Raw genomic sequence first — 22630 nt, forward strand, 5'->3', positions numbered from 1 at the left:
AGGAATTTTGGAGAGGTTTTGGACCTCACTTGGATCAGCATCCGCCACAATCCATTGCAGAATCAAATGGAACTGTAAAAATAGTTCTGAGTACCGTCTTCACGGGACTGTAAAAATAGCCACTGCGTTACAATAATGATAACATGGTAAAGATAATAAATCAACTTAAACGTACCCATGTATGTGTGATGTACAAACAATAGCTTTAACCATGCCATGCAAAGCACACCACACTCAAACACACTCATGCATCCATACAAATAGAAAATAACCATTATAAGATAACTGCATGACATTTACATACAAGATTGAAAGCCATGTCAGCAGTTGTGCAAACAAGTATTATTCATCATATATAAATCTCCCATCATATAATTCCCTGTCTACTAACACCTTGAAATTATCCATAGATTTTGCATTCTTTGTTTAAAATTTCAAATTGTTCCATTTCGGGACAATACGAATACCGAACCAGTTTTGTCTTATTTTTGTTTTGCATCTAGTGACATAGATTTTAACCTTGTCCCCTCTAGTAAAAGTAATATTAGAATATGAAAAAAAAATATCAGAAAAGTCTATCTTATCCAGAGCATGTACCAGTCTATAAACCTGAATTAAATCCCCATAAATTCTTCAATATTTCATCTTGGTAAGTCATTCGATCACTTCAAAGAGGATAGTGCAATCCTTCTCCGTCTACATTGAAATAAAAACTAGATGATCAAAGCTCTGAACTAACACCAGAGTTTTGATCATCTTGACACAAAAGAAAAAGAGAGCACGCTTATCTCTGAATTTGACATCAGAGGTTTGATCAGCGTATTGGCAAAAACCCTACTTCAGAGGTTAGATCTACGGGCCATCGATCTAATGTTCAAAAATATACGCACAAACACCCATATACATACAAACTAACGCAAAAGAATGTCATTTTTAATTAGCTTACCAATTAAACCATATATTGAGAGACAACCTGGCCATTGGCCACGTCCTAACACAATCAAACAAATAGTATTTCTTTCCAGAAGACTGGAGACTGGGGTCCTCTTTCAACTGTTTAATGACGTCACTTGACAAAGTCACCCCATTTTCCTTGGCTGCCGTCATCAGGGTTTTCTCTGCCATGTCATCTTTGTTGTGTGTGAGTAGCCAGCGGATCGACTCTGGAAGGTACCTTGGGGAAAAAACACAAGAAATAATGACCCCCCTGAATAATACTAGGAGACATCCATCAAAAGGACATTGAACATGAATTGGCGTTGACAGTGTTCAATGAAACAATTGAACTTAACTGTGGTACTAGTGGAGACAATCCATTGCTCATTTTCTTTAGGCAGTCGTGGGTTTCTATTGAGACGTAATTTTTGATGGGTCAGTGTCAGGCTATAATTTTACGAAGCTACGCATGGGGTGGCAGCGTGACTCAGAGGCATCGTCTTTGCTTAGTACCTTGAACATACCGCGTTCGGCTATCCGCCGCGCCGTGTGGCTTTTAGCCAGTCATCTCGCCCTAGATCAACATGCGGCGCTTCAATGCGACTGAAGCCTGGACTATTCCAGTCTTTTACTGGAATTGATCCTAAAGACAAATTCCCCTTTGGGATGAATATAGAAAATGTCAATTTCATGGAGTCAGAGTTCATCATATTTTAATATAATATAACAATGAAGGATTAAATAGACCAATTGGCCTATAAACACCATGTAAAGAAACATCAAATCGACATGTGAACAAATACAAATATGAATCGGACGCATATTGTTGAATGAGAAAGAGATGCATAAAATTATATGATTATAAATGGATAAAAATCAAAATTAACAACAACAACAAAAAGAAAGAAAAGATGTCGTCGATCATGATGACCATGATGATCATTTTCTTAACATTTAATCATGGCAACTGCTTGCTCCCCTTTCTAACTTTACGCCAGGTTTAAAAGATCCATCTGATGATTATAAGGATTCATTAACAATATGAACTCTGAAAAACTGATCGAGTTAAAAAAAAATAATCTCCTTTTTTTTCTTATAACGTTAAGCTGCTTAAGGCTTGAAAAGCAATAATGAAGTGAAATTTCAACTCCATGTAATCAACAGAGATAGGTCTGTGGACCTTTCGGGTTTATTCTTTATCATTTTCCATTTAGTATTACACAATTTTTAAAAAAGCACCCATCGGTCTACATACCAGTAGTAAATTCCAAAAAGAACGGCTGGGGCGGTAATAGCAATTTCCAGGTATCTCCAGTCCCTGATGAAATAGGCAATGCCAGCCAGCGTCATGAAACCAAAACTATAGAATATCTGGGAGATAAAACCTGCCACTACTCTGTACCTGGGGCCAACCAACTCCGTCGCTGGATAGATATCAAACACAAGTAATATATAAATACAGGGTGATTCAGTAATGTGAACACGTCATGCGTATGATAACGCAATAAATTGAAGTTCTACATTTTAGATTTGACTTGTACTAAATACGAACAATTCATATGTTCTATAACGTGTTCAATTGAACTTTGTCCATTTCTGGATTGACTTGTATTTTAACGGTGCCGCATAACAAAGATGTGCGTAGGTTTTCATATGAATATAGTGCCCACATAGTATTGACCCACACTGTAAAAGCGTCATCAATCCAAAACAATAAGATGTTCATCAAACTAAAAATTATTATGTCTCAAAATAAATTGTACATTAAAAATAAAGTTGTGATGACGTGAGATGAAGAAGAAGAAAAAAGATCTGAGGAAAACCTGCATATATTGTAAGATGTATTAAAACGAAAGCCAAAGGATAGCAACACTTCATTCTTTTAAACACTAGACTATGAATTGACCCTTAGTTTCTGTTCCCCACAGACATGTATTGCACCAAAGAGCCCTTTGAATCGTTCACACATTAGCAGTTTTAAATCTAAATGATTATTTCTAGAAAGCTTGTGCTGTTTAGGCGTCCGAAATAGTATAATTCAATAAAATAAACTGTTAATTTCATTTGTAGTATTGTCAGATAATTTTGGTCTTGATAAGCAGAGCAACTTTCGAGAAAAAAAAAACTCAACCAACTTACCTAGAGTGTAGGAAACCAAAAAGGCACCAGTATGAGCAGCGCCTTGTAGGAAATACATTGGAAGGAAGAGAACCATGGAATTTGCCATAGAGGCCACCGTCCCTGCCAGCAAGAGTAGAAGAACTCCGACAAAAAACATTGGACGTCTACCAAATCTGTGAAAATGTTTATGATTAAAGAGTTTACACATTTAAAAAACAGTTACATTTTTTGAAATTAGATATAAATCTGCACAGGTGTATATGAAACTGCGCCAGACAGAGCAAAAAGAAACATACAAGATAAAATCATGCCAAAAATATCAGTCGAAGCAGGATGTTGGGGGATGATTTTTCCTTCTATTGTTCTTTCAGATTTGTCAGGCCTATGCAGATTAATCATATCTTACACCAGGCCTACTAACCAATTTGTCATTTCAAATAAGGTGCAATTGTAAGAAAATAGTATGTATGTTTATGAGCAAGTTACCTAGTCTACCATCGCAAAAAAAAGAAGTGGGAACAAGACACACGCTTGTTTAAGCCTGTTGAGATGTGAAAATCTTCGAACAGTTTTCATTTACGGATAACTTGGCAAGAAAATACACCATAAAGTCCTCTAATGATACTGAAGATCTTAATTGCCACGTCATACTTCATCGTGTAGAATAATGGTCAAGACTGTTTGCTTGTCATCATTGTCAAAGGCCTTTCCAAAATTCACAAATCACACATTGTGAAGTGTTGCCCATTAGTTTTACAATTCAACAATTGCTCTAATAGTAGTTTTTGTGACCGATCGCGTCATTCTGGTATTATGGCCGAACAAACTAGATTACAAAGAAAATGTCTTTTTAAACTCGAAATGGTAAGAATGAGAGAATTCACAGACATTTGAAGTCTTGAGAAACAAAACTTTCCTCTCTCGTTGATGGCATGTATTTTCATTCTTATTTTCTGGGTTAATTCAATGTAATGTATATACAATATAATTCAATGTTTCACACCAGACACCCTATCATAATACCGTTTTGAGACGGCAGGTCCTAATTGATCTACACGATAAAGTTTTTTTTTCTTAAATCTAGCTGGTTCGTCTCGTGGGGTTTTGTCTAGTATACCATGCATTCTTTTAACGAGTACAGTGATTCATCTCCATTTACTACACTGGCGCAAGTGAGGAAATGACTTTCAAAACTTGCAAAGCGAAACTCGCTTTCAATCTATAGTACACCTTGATATAGCCAAGGAAATAATGAGCTTAGAAAACATTCAGGGATTGTTCTTTAAGGCAAAGGAGACAAGTATATTTTTTCTTTACCTCAGTAAATAAATGACAAAAAATAGCGATTCTCTTTAAATTATGAATATAATGGACAGCAGTCTTGGAGTCATCTATTCAAATCAGCATAGAGCCAACAGCCACTTCCAACATTTGGCTGGGATATCCTCTAATGCCTAGATTAGGTTTAAACAAGTAACGGAGTTGGACGATACACCCCTTCTTTCAAAGGTTCCCGAGGAAGGTTGCCTCACAAAACGAGGAGAGGATGGCGTTGTTTTAAGGCCATCCCATCATCTCTCATTTTATTTAGTGTTTTATTCTTCGTGTTTCGATGGCAAAAGAGAAAACATCATGTCTTTGTTTTTTCTATTGAAGCTTGCATTCCATTTTAGCATTGTTATTTAATCTTATAGCTTCAAGCAGTAATGTTTGCATTGTATGCTATGTGTATATCTTATTCATAGAGTCTGAAAGACATAATTTAACTGGTTAATTGCCATACATATTTTAAAATTTGGGCCACATTTTAAATACATGTTTTTTTCCAGAGTACAGCAGTTAACTGGTTAAGCCTCGACATGATAGCAAGCAAGTAATCAATTATTGAAATAAAATAAGTGGTCATCTTACATGTCAGACAACTGGCCAAATAGCAACGCTCCTACAAGACGTCCGCCAAAAAAGATTGATTTGGCTGTGCTCCGCCAAAACTTCTTTTCACACACAAGATTGAACTGTGGAAGACAAGAATTGTGAATTTTTAAAGAAGATTTATAACAATTATTGAGTTGTTATTTTAAAGCTTTATTTATTGAGAACAGTGTTCCCGTGCCTCTTAATGGGCTTTTAAAATTGTCAAAAACCATAAGACATGATGCCTGCTATCCTTTTTTTCTCGACCCGGACAGCACTGTTACCGGTCAGGTACTTAATATACACCCACGAACGAGGAGTAAAGCACTAAATTGCAGGTTTTTAGTCGTCGATGGCGGGACTCAATCCAAGAACTTGCCGGCCCGAAGGCGATGTAAGAGCACAAGACCTTATTGTACATACAACAAAGATTGGTGTACACCAATGGTTTAGTAGAATTCAAGTTTCGGACATCTAGTGTGTATGTGGTCCATCGCCTCAAAACGGCATTAAATCGGGTTGATTTTGATGATGAAATTGAATTTATTGTCAAAAATATGAGGTTTAAGATAGGATTGCAAATTTGGCGTTTTAAATACCACATTCCAAACACACGGCGTTTTTTAAAAAGCTGTTTGGCATGGAATTTGGCATTTTGACATTTTTGGCATTAAAGAAAATCACTTGACACACTAATTTCACTAACTGTACAAATTATTTTTATCCACAAACTGGCAAGACGAGGTGAAATATTTATTAACTTGAGACACTAAATTATGGCCGTGGGATAATAATACTAAGATATTATATTCCACTTTAATGTGTATTTTATCAGTTAAAGTCATATTACAGCTTTAAAAAGATTCTTTTTTATAAAGTTGTCTTTTATTTCTCTCTCCTCTTCTTCTTCTTTCTCCATCCTTTCCCTCTTGTTCTTAATTTTCTTCAACTGTTCTTCTTCTTCTTCTTCTTCTTCTTCTTCTTCTTCTTCTTCTTCTTCTTCTTCTTCTTCTACTACTACTACTACTACTACTACTACTACTACTACTACTACTACTACTACCACTACTACTACTTCTATACTACTACTACTGCTGCTACTACTACTACTACTACTACTACTACTACTACTACTACTACTACTACTACTACTACTACTACTACTACTACTACTCTCTTCTCTTCTTCTTCTTCTTCTTCTCCTTATTATTATTATTATATTATTATATATTATTATTATTATTATTATTATTATTATTATTATTATTATTATTATTATTATTATTATTATTATTATTATTATTATTATTATTATTATTATTATTATTATTCTCCTTCTCCTACTCTACTCCTCCTCCTCCTCCCTCCTCCTCCTCCTCCTCCTCCTCCTCCTCTCTCTCCTCCTCCTCTCCTCCTCCTCTCCTCCTCTCTTCTTCTTCTTCTTCTTCTTCTTCTTCTTCTTCTTCTTCTTCTTCTTCTTCTTCTTCTTCTTCTTCTTCTTCTCCTTTTTCTAATACTACTTCTACTACTAATACTACTTCTTTCTCTTCTCTTCCTCCTCCTCACCTCCTCCTTCTCCTCCGCCTCCTACTCCTCCTCGACCTCTTCCTCCTCCTCCTCGACCTCTTCCTCCTCCACCCTCTTCTCTCTTCTTCTTCTCTCCTCTCTTCTCTTCCTCCTCTCTTCTTCTTCTTCTTCTTCTTCTTCTCTCTTCTTCTTCTTCTCCTTCTTCTATACTCTTCCTCTCTCCTTTCTCTTCTCTCCTCCCCTCCTCCTCTTCTCCTCCCCTTTTTTTTTAAAATTAATTTGTTTGAAACTGTCATATCAATACATTTCTAATCAACTTGTTTACGGTCCACCGCCTCTAGCGGCTCAGTTTTGTATTCACTTTATTTCAATAGTAGCAAGACGTCAGTGACCAAGTTTCAATACCTCAATTCTTTTCAACTACTAACTGTTGAGTAGAAAGCATTTGTGCTACATACTAAACATGACCTAGTTATAGAATGTTAAATCCATACGAAGGTTTTTTAAAATGAAAAACCAATACGAATTACCCGATAATTAAAAGCAGCACGATACCATCGATCTAGAAAAATCCATTAAATCAATAAAAATCATGAATCAAAAAATAAAAAACATTTGTAACCCACCGACCAAAACGGTTTTATAGCGGGGTGCCGAGGTGACAAAAAGTAATTTTTAAAGAAAAATGAGCAAAAATTTAAGATTTTAGTTTTTATCATTCTAAGCAACGATATCTATTGTCCTCAATAAAACAAATAAGTTTAACACAAGCTTTTATAATCATCACTACAGATTCAATTTTTAAATATTCATACCACCAGGATGTCTTTAATATTAATTATTTTATATTTCGCTTATATCTCGCGTGCATAGGAGTAATAGCAAATAAGAAATAAGAATAAATAGATAAATACTTGATGATCTTTCTCCGCAGACATTTGACTGTGGATTGCGCCCTGTCTCTATGATCGTTCTCTTCTATGTCATGAGACTGCCTTCTCCTTGACCTTGCTCTGCTCTGTTTACCCTCGCAGGTAACTTTCATACAAGCTTGAACGAAAGCGTGATGTCAAAAAAAACTAGTTCTAATCTCATTGGAAGTGTAAAACCATTTACTCTTCTGGAGAACTGGATACATACCTTGTGTAATTGATCTTCTGATTTCAAAGTTATAGCATCTTTCTAGTCTAAATATATGCTGGTCGTCAATAAAGATCATCCATCCTCGCTCTTTTAAGCCCCTTGATCTTAATAATCTGTCAATTCACCCTGCTACTAAAATAGTTATGCCACCTTATGATTCAAGATGTAACCTATTTATTATTAGTCTTCCGAAGGACTGGTTACATATTTACTTCCAATTAGTTAGGAACCGGAAGAGTTGAAGGTGTGATGTCATGACGTCTCTGCCCGATTAAAACATGTCATTTATACATTATCTATAGCTGAGAAAATTTGTATACTACTGGTTTCATCGTTGACCCAAAATGTCATGATATAAGTTATTGATAGATATCAGCATTTGAAAAGTACTCGAGGCACAAATTATGCTCTTTCTAAAGTACAGAAGAACTACGTGTAGATAAGAGGCCTATATTATACGATTCTTTCATCTCTTTGTATTTATTATACCAAAGAGCGTGTAGGTAACGATTGTTATGTTACCAAGAGCTCTCACTTCCCGCTTTTGGTGAAGCCACGCATTTTCCGTCTTCTACTCGTATTTTCTGCATTGTATCAGTAAGCCTAGCGCGCATGATACACGCGGAGCACACCCACCTCGCTGTCTCGCCTGGCACGCGACAATAGCATTGCGGTTAAGAGAAGTGAGAGCTCTTGGTAACCACGTTACCCTACACACTCTTTGATTATACCGAGGTATTTTATCGTGACCAATAACACAATGCGCTTGCGAGTATGTGTTATTACACGGTAAAAATATAACGAGTTTAATAAATAATATAATAATAATAATAATAATAATAATAATAATAATAATAATAATAATAATAATAATAATAATAATAATAATAATAATAATGATAATAATAATAATAATAATAATAATAATAATAATAATAATAATAATAATAATAATAATAATAATAATAATAATAATAATAATAATAATGATAATAGTAATAATAATAATAATAATAATAATAATAATAATAATAATAATAATAATAATAATAATAATAATAATAATAATAATAATAATAATAATAATAATAATAATAATAATAATAATAAATAATAATAATAATAACAATAATAATAAGTAGAAGAAGAAGAAGAAGGAGAAGAAGATGAAGAAGAAGAAGAAGAATATATCTATATTGTCCATAAATATGTCATTTGTCATTTAGTTGTACTTGATATAACTTTATGTGATAACTAAAACATTAAACAGATATTTCACTCCTACTTATTCTCTCTCTCTCTCTCTCTCTCTCTCTCTCTCTCTCTCTCTCTCTCTCTCTCTCTCTCTCTCTCTCTCTTCCTCTCTTCCTTTCCCGCGTGCGATATACACACATAAACAGGTGCATTTCGTTTTCAATTTGTTACAATTGTGAAATTCGACACCAAATATTATCATCATTATCCATTGGTCAATAAATCTAACATTAAATAAATTAATCAGTCAATCAGTCAACACATCAGTCCATGGTTTTGCTGTACCATATGAAATAGTCAACACTTTAATTGCTGATGGAACGAACGTTGATTTGTACTTGTTAGTTTTACATGTAATCTGACAAAACCCCAGATGGTAAAAGATTGAATTCATGGTATAAAATATGTTTTTTTTATATTGTTGGTAATCGCGAATGCTTTTCTTTCTATTGCTTTTCCATGAATTCTTTCTACTCTATCAAGCGGATGGTTTATTATTTTTGCTGCCTGTTTGATAGATTTTGAATTTATTTTGGTTATCTTTAAGTCGGCATCCGCCAAACCATTAGTGCAGCCAAACGCAATTACAAGTCATAAACTCTTAACATAGTTTTCTTCAATACTTGAAATGTTTTCAATTTCCTTAGGATGTATAATCTTTTGGCAACTTTCTTAGATATTATATTACTATGTTGAGAGAAATTCACGGAACTATCAATAGTTATTCCTAAACATTTAAAATATTCAACTATCTCAGCATCATCTTTACCGATCGTCACACATTTTAAGTCGTTTTTATTTTTTACACCAAACACATGTTCTTTCGTTTTTTCAACATTTAATTCAAGCTGATTTTGTTTACATCAATCAGTGAAGATACCAATTTGTTTGAAACAATTATTTTCGGTAACTTTATCTTTTAATAAACCAAGAATAGCAGTGCCATCATCATTTTTCACTATAAAATAATTTTCAAAGGATGGTCGGCAGTCGTTGGTAGAGGTAAAGGATTGGGGAACTCACGCAGCCTTAGGGACATCCGTTCGACAACGTTGAACTGAAAGAATACGTTAATTCCACCCCTACAAGTATGATTATTAGATATTTCTTAACCAAATGGTATGGTATTAGTACTTCTATTCACCATAATTTGTATATTTCTCCTTCTGCTTGAATGACAATGTGACCCTTAACTAAAAACGTTGGATTTGTATTCATGCGCACCAAAAGATTATTTATAATTGCCAATCAGCTGTCTTTTACACCTAATTTCAAACCAATAAAAGTGCGAAAATATTCTGCAATCGTTGAATAAAGTTTTTATTTAACGCATTCAAATTTTATTCATCTACATATTTACTAAGGTGTTTCCAATGAGAGGGTTGGGATAATATACGATCCTTACACTCTTGATTTTTTTTAATATTTTTTTTTTTGGAATTCCGGAAGTGTTCCCAACGCTGCACGAGCTTGCAAGTGCGCGTTGGGAACAAAGTTCGAATTCCAAAACATAAAGTGTAAGAAATATTTTATTCTACCCCTAAATCGATTCCGATTTCGTCATCTCTGAGTAAAAGACATTTTCAATAATATTTAAATGTTAGTTCCTTTTTTTTAAATCTAATTTTAGTGAAATTTAACGATTTATAATATGACGTCACATATTATTATTGTAAACATATTATCACTACGCGTACTGTTTAGGGAGAGGGATAGAATAAAATATTTTATTACACTCCCCTATCCATTATGATTACTGATAATATCTTCGTATATCATTCCGTCATTTTGGAATTTTCCAAAACGCAAACTATAATAATATCAATATGATAATTGGCAAACCTGCTGCTTGAAGACTTGAAGTAAAAAATTATTATTATATTGGTGAAAAGTTTCAATCACATACATTGAAAACATGTTGAATCCTATTTATTTATTTTGAAAACTGCGAGTAAAAATCCAAGATGGCAGCGTTTCCATGACACCCGGAAGTAACTGACAAAGTAGGTTAAACATTACTCTTCCATCCGGAAGTCCATGGTTCCAGGCTCGCTGTCGGCTTTTCATTTTTTACTTTTTTTTTCAATTTTTTTTTTTGCTTTTAAGCAAGAATTTAGGTCTATTTTACGGTGCTGCTCTGCGGCTGACGCTTGTTTTTTGTTTGTTTGATTTTTGTTTTTGTTTTTTGTTTTTGTTTGTTTTTGTTTTTTTGTTTGTTTTTTTTTTTTTGGGGGGGGGGGGGGGATGGGGGAGCGGTTAGATGTTTTCATGAGGATAAGTAAACATCAGGTTTCAGGTATTTAATATGTCCGTTTTCAGACGCACTTTAAATAGTAAAAATAGAATGATTCTTTTGGTTGATATTAATGCATATCAGATTTTTTGTTAACTTGAACATTTATAAACCACAATATTCACTAAAGGTACTCAAAGCGCTTTACAAGAGGTCCCAAGCCTAACGTGGAGGACGACGAATTTGTAAAGTATAGCAAATAAGAATAAAATGGCATTGATTGTAAGATAACCAATTGTGGACTTATAATAACACCATGATAACAACTGTTAACTGTATTAACCAGACTATAAACGTTTAAGGTTACACATAGTTTTGTTTGCTGGTCCTTTGTACTTCCGGATGGCAATGTTGTGAGCTTCTTAGCCAAGCGCACACTATCTATAAAAGGGTTAAGAATTTCCCTTAAGTTTAATTTCGATGGATATAAATTCAACTTCCAGGAACCAGCTTATCCCGACATATTAACGCTTTGAGACAATGGGCCATATAAATTAGTATGTCAACTCTAGGGTCAACTCTAATTTGACCTTTTGACATTGAGGTCATTCCGACTTTATACCGTTTTGAAACGATATGTCAAATATCGAATGAAATGATTTCTGGTGTATATTGAAAACAAGTGTTTTGTTATCGCACGACAGTGTAGAATTTCTGTGCAAACGGTGGCATTTTGTGTGTATGTGTGTATGTGTGTGTGTGTGTGTGTGTATGTGGGTGTGTATGTGGTGTAGTCACATAAAAAGCAACCGAGGAAGTATCAGACAAACAGTAAACTCCCGTGCTTTTATAAAGACCACGTATTCTGTTTCCCATGCGGGGCAAGTCAGTTTGTGAATACCCTGGACGTTATGTTTATTTAATGGAATCAGGAAAAACTGGCTGGACGACGAGCACATGTTTGCAGGTCTGATAACCGAAGGCAATCATGGGCTCGATTCAATATTGTTGTAATGGACAATAGTATTACTTTGCGTTGGGTTGAGAGTGATTCCATTACATCATGTTGTAACAATGAGCCCGTAACAGTTTGGGTGATCAAACCAGCAAATAAGTACACGGAGATAGCTACTGTCCATATGAAAAAAATAGTAATGGGCATGATCAATATTACATTTCCGTGTGCTCGAGGTCATTGATCACATTGCTAAGTGTGCTCAAAATGACCTAAATAGTGAAAAGTGTTCACATTTTGAGAAATATATAACGTTACAATTGGTCATTTTGCTCAGCATGACTTACGGGTATGTTAACAACTTTCATAAACAAAACAGCGTGTTTAGATACATTGAGAAATGTCCAATTGTTTTACAGCAACAAATCATGTGATCGATGACTAGGTTGGACGAAAACATGAATATAGATCGTTCCCATTGGTCAAAGGTTTATGGTATAGACACCTAGGTAACCACGCCTCTCGGAAACTCGTCATAATGTAAACAATGGCAGTGATTGGTAAACATAGCGAACTACACAGGTTTTAATATCGATGGTATGTGTCTAGATAAAATACCCACACTGTTCTACCTCTTGACCAAAAGAACCAACATAGAAAATTATAATATGTAAACTTAAAAATATATGATCGAGAAAATCGTATGATAACTACTCACCCATCTGGCGGTATAAAAACTATAATTACCATCAGAGAGATGTCAATTTCATTCACGTTATTGCTTATAGATAGTATGCGCTTGGCTAAGAAGCTCATAACATTGCCATCCGGAAGTATAACGGACCAACACACAAAACTGTGTGTATCCATGAACTTTTATAGTCCGGTTAATACAGTTCAGTGAGCATTACTCATAAACGCGGATGGCAAAAAACAATAAAAGAGACCTAAGTGACGTCATCTTCGAACTATCTATAAACAACCAACTATGTTTCAGAAATTCCATGTTTTGATTGGTCAAAAATCTACTGCTTAATGGGAGCGATCTATAATCATGTTTTCGTCCAACCAGGCCATCAATCACATGATTTGTTGCTGTCCAACTATTGGATATTATTTCATTACAAATGTAAACACGCTTCTTTGTTTATTAAAGTTGTAAACATACCCATGTGTCAAGCTGAACACAATGACCAATCTGTGAACACTTTTCACTATGTAGGTCACTTTGAGCACATTTTGCAATGTGACCAATTACCTCGAGCACATGGAAAGTTAATATAGATCATGCCCATTGAGTGAAAGCTGTATCTAGCAAATTCATTTCCTTTATTGGTGGACAGAGAGTAATCATTATAGATAGAATGCGCTTGGCCAAGGAGTTCACAACATTGCCATCCGGAAGTATAACGGACCAACACACAAACTCTGTGTAACCATGAACTTTTATAGTCTGGTTAATACAGTTTAGTGAGAACAACTCACAAACGCGGATGGAAAAAACAATAACAAAGGCCTGAGTGACGTCATCTTCGAACTATCTCTACTTCCCCTAATAACATTTCTTGTGGAAGGGGGTCGGGTTGTGACACTTTGGCATTCTATATAATATGCTATACCTTTAGCCATTAAATAACTTTTCACATCCGTCAGCCGGATATAACGTACAACACACAAAACTATGTGTGACCTTGAAAGTTTATTGATGCTGTGGGCCTAAGTTAAGTAATTTATTCACAGCATTCCGCCAGCCGGATATAACGTCTGACTTAAAGAATTTTCTTGTCAAAAAATACTCTCAAACCTGATACTTCCCGAAGTCCCATGTTTGATAGTTCTTTGCCAAGATGAGGGTTATTTAAATCGATCGATATTCGAAGGACGAGTTTTATGGCCAAATTTTAGAATATGGGTTTTTTAAAGAGTACGGCAGTATTCCTTCATAGAATGCCTGGATGACCTCTAAAGACGCCGCGCGGAAGGGCGTTTTTATTTTATTATTATTATTATTATTATTATTATTATTATTATTATTATTATTATTATTATTATTATTATTATTATTATTATTATTATTATTATTATTATTATTATTATTAAAATTAAAATAAAAAAACGTATAGATAGTTCGAAGATGACGTCACTCAGGTCTTTGTTATTGTTTTTTTTTGCCATCTGCGTCTATGAGTAATGCTCACTGAACTGTATTAACCTGACTATAAACGGTCATGGATACACACAGTTTTGTGTGTCGGTCATTTATACTTCCGGATGGCAATGTTATGAGCTTCTTAGCCAAGCGCATACTATCTATTCTCCTCAATGACGTCATTCATTTCAACTTTGAACTTTTGAGCTGAACTCAACATCCAATTTTCAAACAACAAGTCACCCCAAACGTCGACCCTTTTCGCTATACCTTTTACAGCCAATTACCGATTCCATGTTCCATCAAGTGGGATGAATTACGAGGGCGTGATTGTTGTAATACATATTAAATACCGTTATAACAATTATACACATCAGACAGACATATGGCCATTTACACCATTTGCACATGTATCTACATATAATTCGGTAAACGTTCGCCCACCATTTATGTTTTTTATTAGTCATTCAGAGCCATTAAGCGCATGGAGCCAGACTTTATCCCGGTTTCTACAGCATATAACTGACCATAGCAATTGCTTGTTACCGTTTTGATAGGACGCAATGCTATTGCAAAAATACTTTCCGCCAGATTTAACATACCCAGCTACCTAATCACTGCTGGGTGGACAGAGGGGGAGGGTATCAGTAATTAATTTCTAATTCACCCGGGATTGATCTCTGTTCCTTTGCGTGTGATGCGCGTGCTCTGTCAACTGAGCTAGAGGTACCCCCTCCCTCAAATTAATTACAAGTAATTTTATTGCCTACTTCTTTATCTTAACTAAGAAAAAAAACAATTCCCGTGATTGTACTGTTTCATTCTCAAGCCTATCCATTTTCACCTTTTCGTTCGTATTTTTACAATCTCATGCTTCAGACATATCTCTCTCTCTCTCTCTCTCTCTCTCTCTCTCTCTCTCTCTCTCTCTCTCTCTCTCTCTCTCTCTCTCTCTCTCTCTCTCAACCCGCCCTAACAGCTCTTTACATACTTGTTTACCATCATGTTATAATACAGCACAATACAAGTTATAGTTTTTCCTGGTGGTAAACCTCTTTGAAATCATAAATTTGGGGCCAGGCACTGGTGTAAGATTATGATCTGAAAATTTATTTATGAAACAGTGCCAAACAAAGTAGAAAGAAAATATGAGAGAGAAAAGCACCCTAAAATATTAGCCTGTACTGACTTCTCAACGAATTGCTAAATTTCATCCCACGTGGTATTCTTGTCAAAACAAACAGTCAGTTGCATCATAACCTGTGTTTTTTTATTATTTGTTGCTCCGCAAGACGACGAATTTGTATAGCAAATAAGATTAAAATGGCACTGATTGTTAGATAAGCAATTGTGGACTTACAATAACACCATTATAACCGCTCTTAAAAAGACTTTACTTTTCGTTTAGGGGTATTTGAAAAAGAAAAGGCATAAAATGGTTTAAAAGTTCTAAAATCGTTCCATTTAACCAGCGTGTGTTCTAATTAACCAGCAGGAATTGAGATAACAAAAAAAAATCTACAGACCGATATAGCGGCTTTCCAAATATTGGTTTCGACTGTATTAAAAAAAAAGAGAACAATTTCTTAATTACCCAGTGATTCAATGAACTCTAAACATAAGATTAGTACCCACACAAGTCAAAAGTACCCATGAAGTTTGCACATTTTATTCAATCACCCTGTGCATGCAACATCGACAGTAATCCTCAGCTTGACCGCAGCCTTCGTTGCCTTATAGCTTGACGCTTGGACTTGTCTTCTGAAGTCATATATAAATTAGTGAATCGCATAGATAGTTGTTGAGAGTAATGCTCAACGAAACAAGTAATCCCAATGCAAATCACAATTTTTCTACAAGTTTACGAAGGCTATACCGTCTGACCGTAGCCATCGTAAACTTCTTGCCTGACACTGACCAAAAATGACGTCAAAGGACAAGTCTTTGACCACAAAAGAAAACAAATCGTGAGTTGTATTCAATAGTTCAACCAATATAATCACTGTTTTCCTTGAACTCTACTAACGACAACTCACTAGACGTTGCGCAGACCTAAAAATTGACGTCAAGCTAAAAGTCCTAGTGGATTCTAGCGTAGCCATCGTTAAGTTATAGCCTGACACTAAGCGTAGCCATCGTTAAGTTATAGCCTGACACTGAAACCCAAAAAGACTGGCATTTTGACATCATTATTTGGTTTTTGCACCGCCTAGTGAGTTGTCGTTAGTAGTGCTCATGGAAACAAGTGGTCCCATTGGTTAAATTATTGAATACAACTCACGATTTGTTTTCTTTTGTGGCCAAAGACGGGCATTTTGACGTCATTTTTTTGGTCAGTGCCAGGCTAAAAGTTAACGATGGCGACGCACGTAGACCCAAAAGGACTGGTCTTTTGACATCATTATTTGGTTTTTGCACCGCCATAGTGAGTTCTCGTTAGTAATGCTCACATAAGCAAGTCGTCCCATTGGTTGAACTTTTGAATACAACTCATGATTTGTTTTCTTTTGTGGCCAAAGACTGGTCTTTTGACGTCATTTTTGGTCAGTGTCAGGCTATAAGTGAACAATGGCTACGGTCTGAGTCAGTCAGCTAACATGAAAAAGAAGAAGATGCAGAACTTACCTCTGAGGTGATTGATGATTTGTATATTTCTTTGGAGAATGTATATCCATTTTTACACGAAATCATCGAGCGATCAGTTTGGTTAGAAACTACTGACGATGACCAATTATATCCCACAGCCATCAGTGACGTCATTGTCTGGTTGACGTCATACTGGTAACACATTTTCTCTTCATCATCTGGCAAGAAAATCTCGTCTTTCTTGGACTGGGAAATGTCTCCGAGGGGAGTATCAGTCAAGTTGACCTCAGAAAGGTCACATTTAAACTTATGGTCGGGTCCCACGAAAACCATGTTCAATGCATGCCATGCGGACACAATGGAGAAGATGCAGATAAGGAAGAACCGAATTTTCTGATATTTCCCAAACTCCCCGAGTACAATCATTAATTCGTCAAACTTCATGATGATGAACGTTTATGGCAGCTGGTTGTTCTGGATGAAAAACCAACAATGTGAATATCTGTTGAAAGAAATATAAACAAATGTTATATCATTTCAAACTAGTATTGTTAACGATATTAATGAATTCCTTGAGAGGGAACTTTGTACTTTAAAATGCACAAATAAAAAAATGTCAATGATAAGACTTGGTGTGTTGTTTTGTTTTGGCTTCTTTGTTTGTTATTTTTATTGTTTATTTGTTTGTTTTAATAAAAGAAACAATAATACTATGTTTTTATCTGTGTCTCCCTTTTTAATATTTTATCTCAAAGAATATGCAATGTGTAATGCATAATATATTGTTAATTATGTTCTAAGGGTATTTAAGAAACAATTTGTCCATTTTAAAGCCCTTTTGAGTGTAAGTATTAAAACACAAACACTTAGACCAAGTAGGTTCCTGACCCGCACTGAGCGGCGCAAAGTCGAGTCCTTAGAAAAGGTTCTTTCACCTTACTCAAGTATAAAATGATTATCTCGCCGTAATCAGCGCTGTCTGCTGGAAAAGAATGCACTATCGCCTTACTGGCGCCATGTCTCGCTCTACATGTTAAGTGTTTGTGTTGGCCTGGGCAAGTCCTCACTAAATTCTATCAACCACAATGTAAATATCAAAAGGCTAACATATATTTTTGTGTGTTGGTAGAATTAATCTGACGGGAAGAACTCGTGAGTGTGTTTTATCTAAATGGATACCATCAAAAAATGCGTAAAGTTCATTATTTTTGTTTGTTTGCTTCTTTGTTGTTGTTTTTGGGTTTTGTTTTTTTTTTTTTTTTTTTTTTTTTTTTTTTTTGTTGTTGTTTTGTTTATTTTTTTTTTCGTATTTTTAAATAATTCCATAATTACGTGGCGTGTTTCAGATTTATATTATACTCACAGACGACGCAGCAGTTTAACAACACAATTCCTATTAATCCATGATATTATTATAACAGTATGAAAAGGCCCGTGACCGCTAATATACTTCCTTACGATGATGAAAATGCTGTTTTGTTTCTCTCAAATTGGCCATAAAGCTTTGACTTCAAAAATGTTTAAACTAGATATACCTTGACTTGATAAAAAAAAATCTTAGACGTGAGACGTCAAAAAACATTAAGCTTGAACAAGGCCAGAGTCATTTTTATTGACCGATATTTGAAGTTAAGAAATTTCGGCCCAATTCTTTTTTGAAATTGTTTAGCCAGTGTAAGTCAGTGCAGTAGTGGCGATAGAACCAATCAATAGTTAGTTATTATTGATTTAAGTCTTTGACAGTACCTGTGGACTTGCCCAGACGGATCCCGCACAGACTGCAAGTTTTATCGGAATCGCCCGTTTCCTAGACCGATTTCCCATACAGCAACTGGGTCAAATCAATAAACAATGTTCAATGTATTGGTAGTTTGCGTTAGAATGAGTCATAGCCATCACAAGTACCTACCTGTCACCCGAAACAATCAGCTCCACAGATCCTAATCATGACTTACAATCTAAAACACGGGCCATGCGAAGTGTCTTCAAGTTAGTGTGGCAATATAATTCTGCCCATCGCTGTTTCAAAACATTGTGATATAATATGTTCACAAACTGAGAGGCTGATTGGATCGGGTAATAGGCATAATAATATATAGTGATGTTGGCTAGGGTTAAAGTCAGATACTCACGAGTTTTAAAAGAATAACAGTCAATAGCTACTACAGGGCGCCTATAAAGAATGGGTACGTGTATTCTACTGTCTATTCTGAATGATTTATTCGAGCTATAGGTTGTGGGATTTGACAAGATTTGCAACATATTAAATTTACATGCTCACTATCCTAATTTGCACGATTCAGGATGTGTGTGGGGGGGGGGGGGAGAGGGCGGGTTGGGACCTAATTCCGGCTACTACTTGTCTTCACTAAAGAAGAGGTCATATTATGTTGTGAAAATGCTATTAAATCAACCAGATGATTTTGACCAAACAAAAACATGTGATTTATAACGGAGCCTCAAACCCTCTCGGACAAACATAGCTGGATGTTTGCAAATTGTAGAATGAATAACGTTGGCGTCACTCTGGTCTTTATTATTGATTTAGACCCAAAGTTGGGGGATTAGATATCCATAAATGTTCTCGATCCGACTCTAAACGTTTGAGGTTACACGTGGATTTATGTGTTTTCTGGCGGGTAAAACTGGGGAGTATTGTACTTACACGCATACCAATGGGTAATAACTGTTTAGTTTGCTTAATTTAGCATTCACTGTAATAGGGGGGAAATGTTATCGCAGAATATTGGTTCAAATCTAATTGGACGTGTAAAGCTAGTCTTCCGGAGGACTGGATAAATAAATTGTGCAACTTATCTTCTGGTTTCAGAGTGATGACATTTTCTAGTCTAAATAGATGCCGGTCGCCATTAAAGATCATCTATCCTCGCTCTTTTACGCCCCGTAATTTTAAGAATTTCCCTATACATCCTGCTACTAAAATAATTATGGAACCTTATGATTCAATATGTAACCTATTCTTTATTAGTAATTCGAAGGACTGCTTACATAGACATTTCAAGGAGTTTGGAACCGTAAAAGTAGAAGGTTTGACGTCACGACTGACAAATTTTTGATGAATAATGACCGCTCGGACAATCCAACTCATTGAGGTTAAAGGACAAGGGGCGTGGTTATATTCTCTTCACTGCAGTAGATTAAATTCCCGTTAAATAAAACTGTTTTGTTTTTGTTTTTATAAGGAATAATGTATCATTAACCATGTAGGGTACCTAACTTGATGGACACCCTATACTATACAATCAGGGCCCCGATAGCAGAGTTTGTAACGCACTCGCTTCACAAGCAAAGAAAGCGATATCGATATATTTAATTACCCTCCCCCCATCGACCCAGCCAGCTGTTATTGGATAGCTGGTTCAATTAGATATATCAGAAAGTACTTCAAAGTCTCTAATATCATCAAACGGATTTGCCCAGACAGCATGCGTTATCGGAATCGCCCGTCTCCGTGACTTCAAAAGTTGAATAATTCTCCACTTATGTTATAGAGAGAGCCTCTATGACAATATGATTACAGTAACAATGGGATGTAAAGGTCAAAAAGATCACTTGGTTACAATATAATTATTTCTATCCGCCCACCATTTGTTGTGTCACCTGTCACTCAAATGACGACCTTGGCCAAATTCTCACTTCCTGTAATAAATTGTTTCCGTCGTTTATGGAAATTCTATTTTCCGAATTGGAATTTTTTTTTTTTATTATTGTTATTAAAACTCGCTCCCCTATTAAACGTTTCACTTTTAAACACCATATTTCCCTGGACATAATACCGTTTTAAGACGACTGGTCACATTTCTAGGTATGTCCAAAGGGATTCGTTACTCACTAGCTTTGCATTTAGTTTCAATACTCACAACATCCGCCGGCCGGATATAGCGTAACAACACACAAAACTATGTGTAACCTTAAACGTTTATAGTCTGACTTATACAATTTAGTGAGGACTATTCATAAAAATGGCTGGCTAAAAACATTAGCAAAGAGTTGAGTGGCGTCAATTTCGTTCCTTCTTTACCGCCATGACTTTTCAAGAACTGCCTACTTGATATTGTAACAGTTCGTAGTTCTCAGGGCGGAAAAAATAGTAGGTGCCATAACTAACCTATAATATACCAGTGAGTTAGACAATGCTTGGAATACCTTGATTTATATTATTCAAATCTAAAAAAAAAAAAAAATTAAAAACCTCTTGTTGTTATATTTATAAGTAATACTAATAAGCATATTTATATAGCGCCTTTCGTCGAAACCTCAAAGCGCTTATAGAGGGCAATATCTACTAAATGAGCTCAAAGCTCTTTAACATGTAGGACGAGACATGACGCTTGTGGGGTGATATTACTTTTTTTCCCCGACAGAAACAACACTATTAACGGCCAGATACTCATCCTACAAATGAGATTGTGAGTAAAGAGCTTTTTTCCAAGGACTAACTATGCGCGGGACTCGAACCCTATATATATATATATATATATATATATATAATATATATATATATATATATATATATATATATATATATATATCGGTCCGAAAGCGAGGCCCGTACCACAAGACTACATAGCGGCTCATCTACTCTTTACATGGGTGCCCTTTGCTAAAGTCATAACAGCCTGAATTTTTTTGTCGTAAAGAGCATATCTGAAAATATGTCATGCAAAGCTTCTCTTCATCGATTAAATCATGGAAAAGGATACACATTCACCTAGCTTCCCCTTAAATGTTAGTGTAAAAACTATGCTCAGAACATTACACTGGCTGCCCGTTCCAGCCAGAATCGAATACAAAATTGCCTTTTTTTTTCTTTCAACGCACTAAATTCCCGACCTCCGAGCTGCATTCAATAACTTGTGGACCCTACTCTCCAATTCGCCAGCTTAGGTCATCAGAGATCCAGCTACTAAAAGTGCTAAAACACGGCTTACTAATTTCGGCGATAGATCTTTTTAGAAAGCAGGACCTACCATCTGGAACTCGCTTCCTTTGTCAGTAAGGCTCTCGGGCAGCGTAGAAAATTTAAAGAAAAATCTAAAGACTCATCTTTTCCAGAAATTTTTATCCTAGGCATTTTCTTATTGATGAGTAAATTAGCTATACGTTTTATTTTTTGGTTCCTTTTTGTTGAAACTCAATTTCATTTTGTAAAACTTGCATAGTTAGTGTGTGCGACTGTTGTGTGTGTGTCTGTTTGGCTCGGTACAAGTGTATTTATGGCTTGACAAGTACATTTTAAAGCGCTTTGAGATTATTATTATTATTATTATTATTAATATATTATTATATTATTATTATTATAATATTATTATTATTATTATTATTATTATTATTATTATTATTATTATTATTATTATTATTATTATTATTATTATTATTATTATTTGTTGCGTTCAAAACAATCAATCCGTTCATCTTTTAAAACATCAACTCACAAGCTCAGCCGGAAAATTTTTTAAAAACCGGTTTCCGACTTTAGCCGGAAAAATGCCATAGTACTCCGAGATAATACCGATTTTAAATGATTGGTAGTAGTAATATAAAAAGCATGAGAAACCGTTGTTAAATTGTTAAATTAAAAATTGCATGATCAGCAGTCTATAACAATAGTGTGTAAGTGTGTTATAGTATTACACATGTGTAATAGGTGTGTCAATTGTATTATTGTTGTGTGTTGTACACACTTTGCAGTTATTTTTAATTGTATTATTGTGTGTTTTACACACTTTGTAATTATTAATGTCGTTAATATACATGTGTAGGAGAAACCGTTATTAAATTGTAAAATGTT

At 35.1% G+C, this 22630-nt stretch overlaps 1 protein-coding gene across 2 annotated transcripts in view; it reads right to left on the reverse strand.

Annotated features, from left to right (window-relative positions):
• Positions 1 to 22630, reverse strand: part of LOC144968644 (organic cation transporter protein-like) — a 64036-nt gene that overhangs the window by 12990 nt on the left and 28416 nt on the right. For both annotated transcript variants that reach the window (XM_078907188.1, XM_078907189.1), the window contains exons 2-6: positions 16858 to 17320; positions 4969 to 5072; positions 3076 to 3230; positions 2192 to 2360; positions 947 to 1174 (exon numbers count right to left, since the gene is read on the reverse strand). In XM_078907188.1, coding sequence (XP_078763314.1) covers positions 947 to 1174; positions 2192 to 2360; positions 3076 to 3230; positions 4969 to 5072; positions 16858 to 17262 — 1061 coding nt within the window. In that variant the 5' untranslated portion in view covers positions 17263 to 17320. The remainder of the gene's footprint in view (positions 1 to 946; positions 1175 to 2191; positions 2361 to 3075; positions 3231 to 4968; positions 5073 to 16857; positions 17321 to 22630) is intronic.

The sequence above is a fragment of the Berghia stephanieae genome, chromosome 3 (assembly GCF_034508935.2).
Source record: "Berghia stephanieae isolate SIO BIC M18660-M18661 chromosome 3, UCSD_Bste_1.3, whole genome shotgun sequence".
NCBI classification, from domain to species: domain Eukaryota; kingdom Metazoa; phylum Mollusca; class Gastropoda; order Nudibranchia; family Aeolidiidae; genus Berghia; species Berghia stephanieae.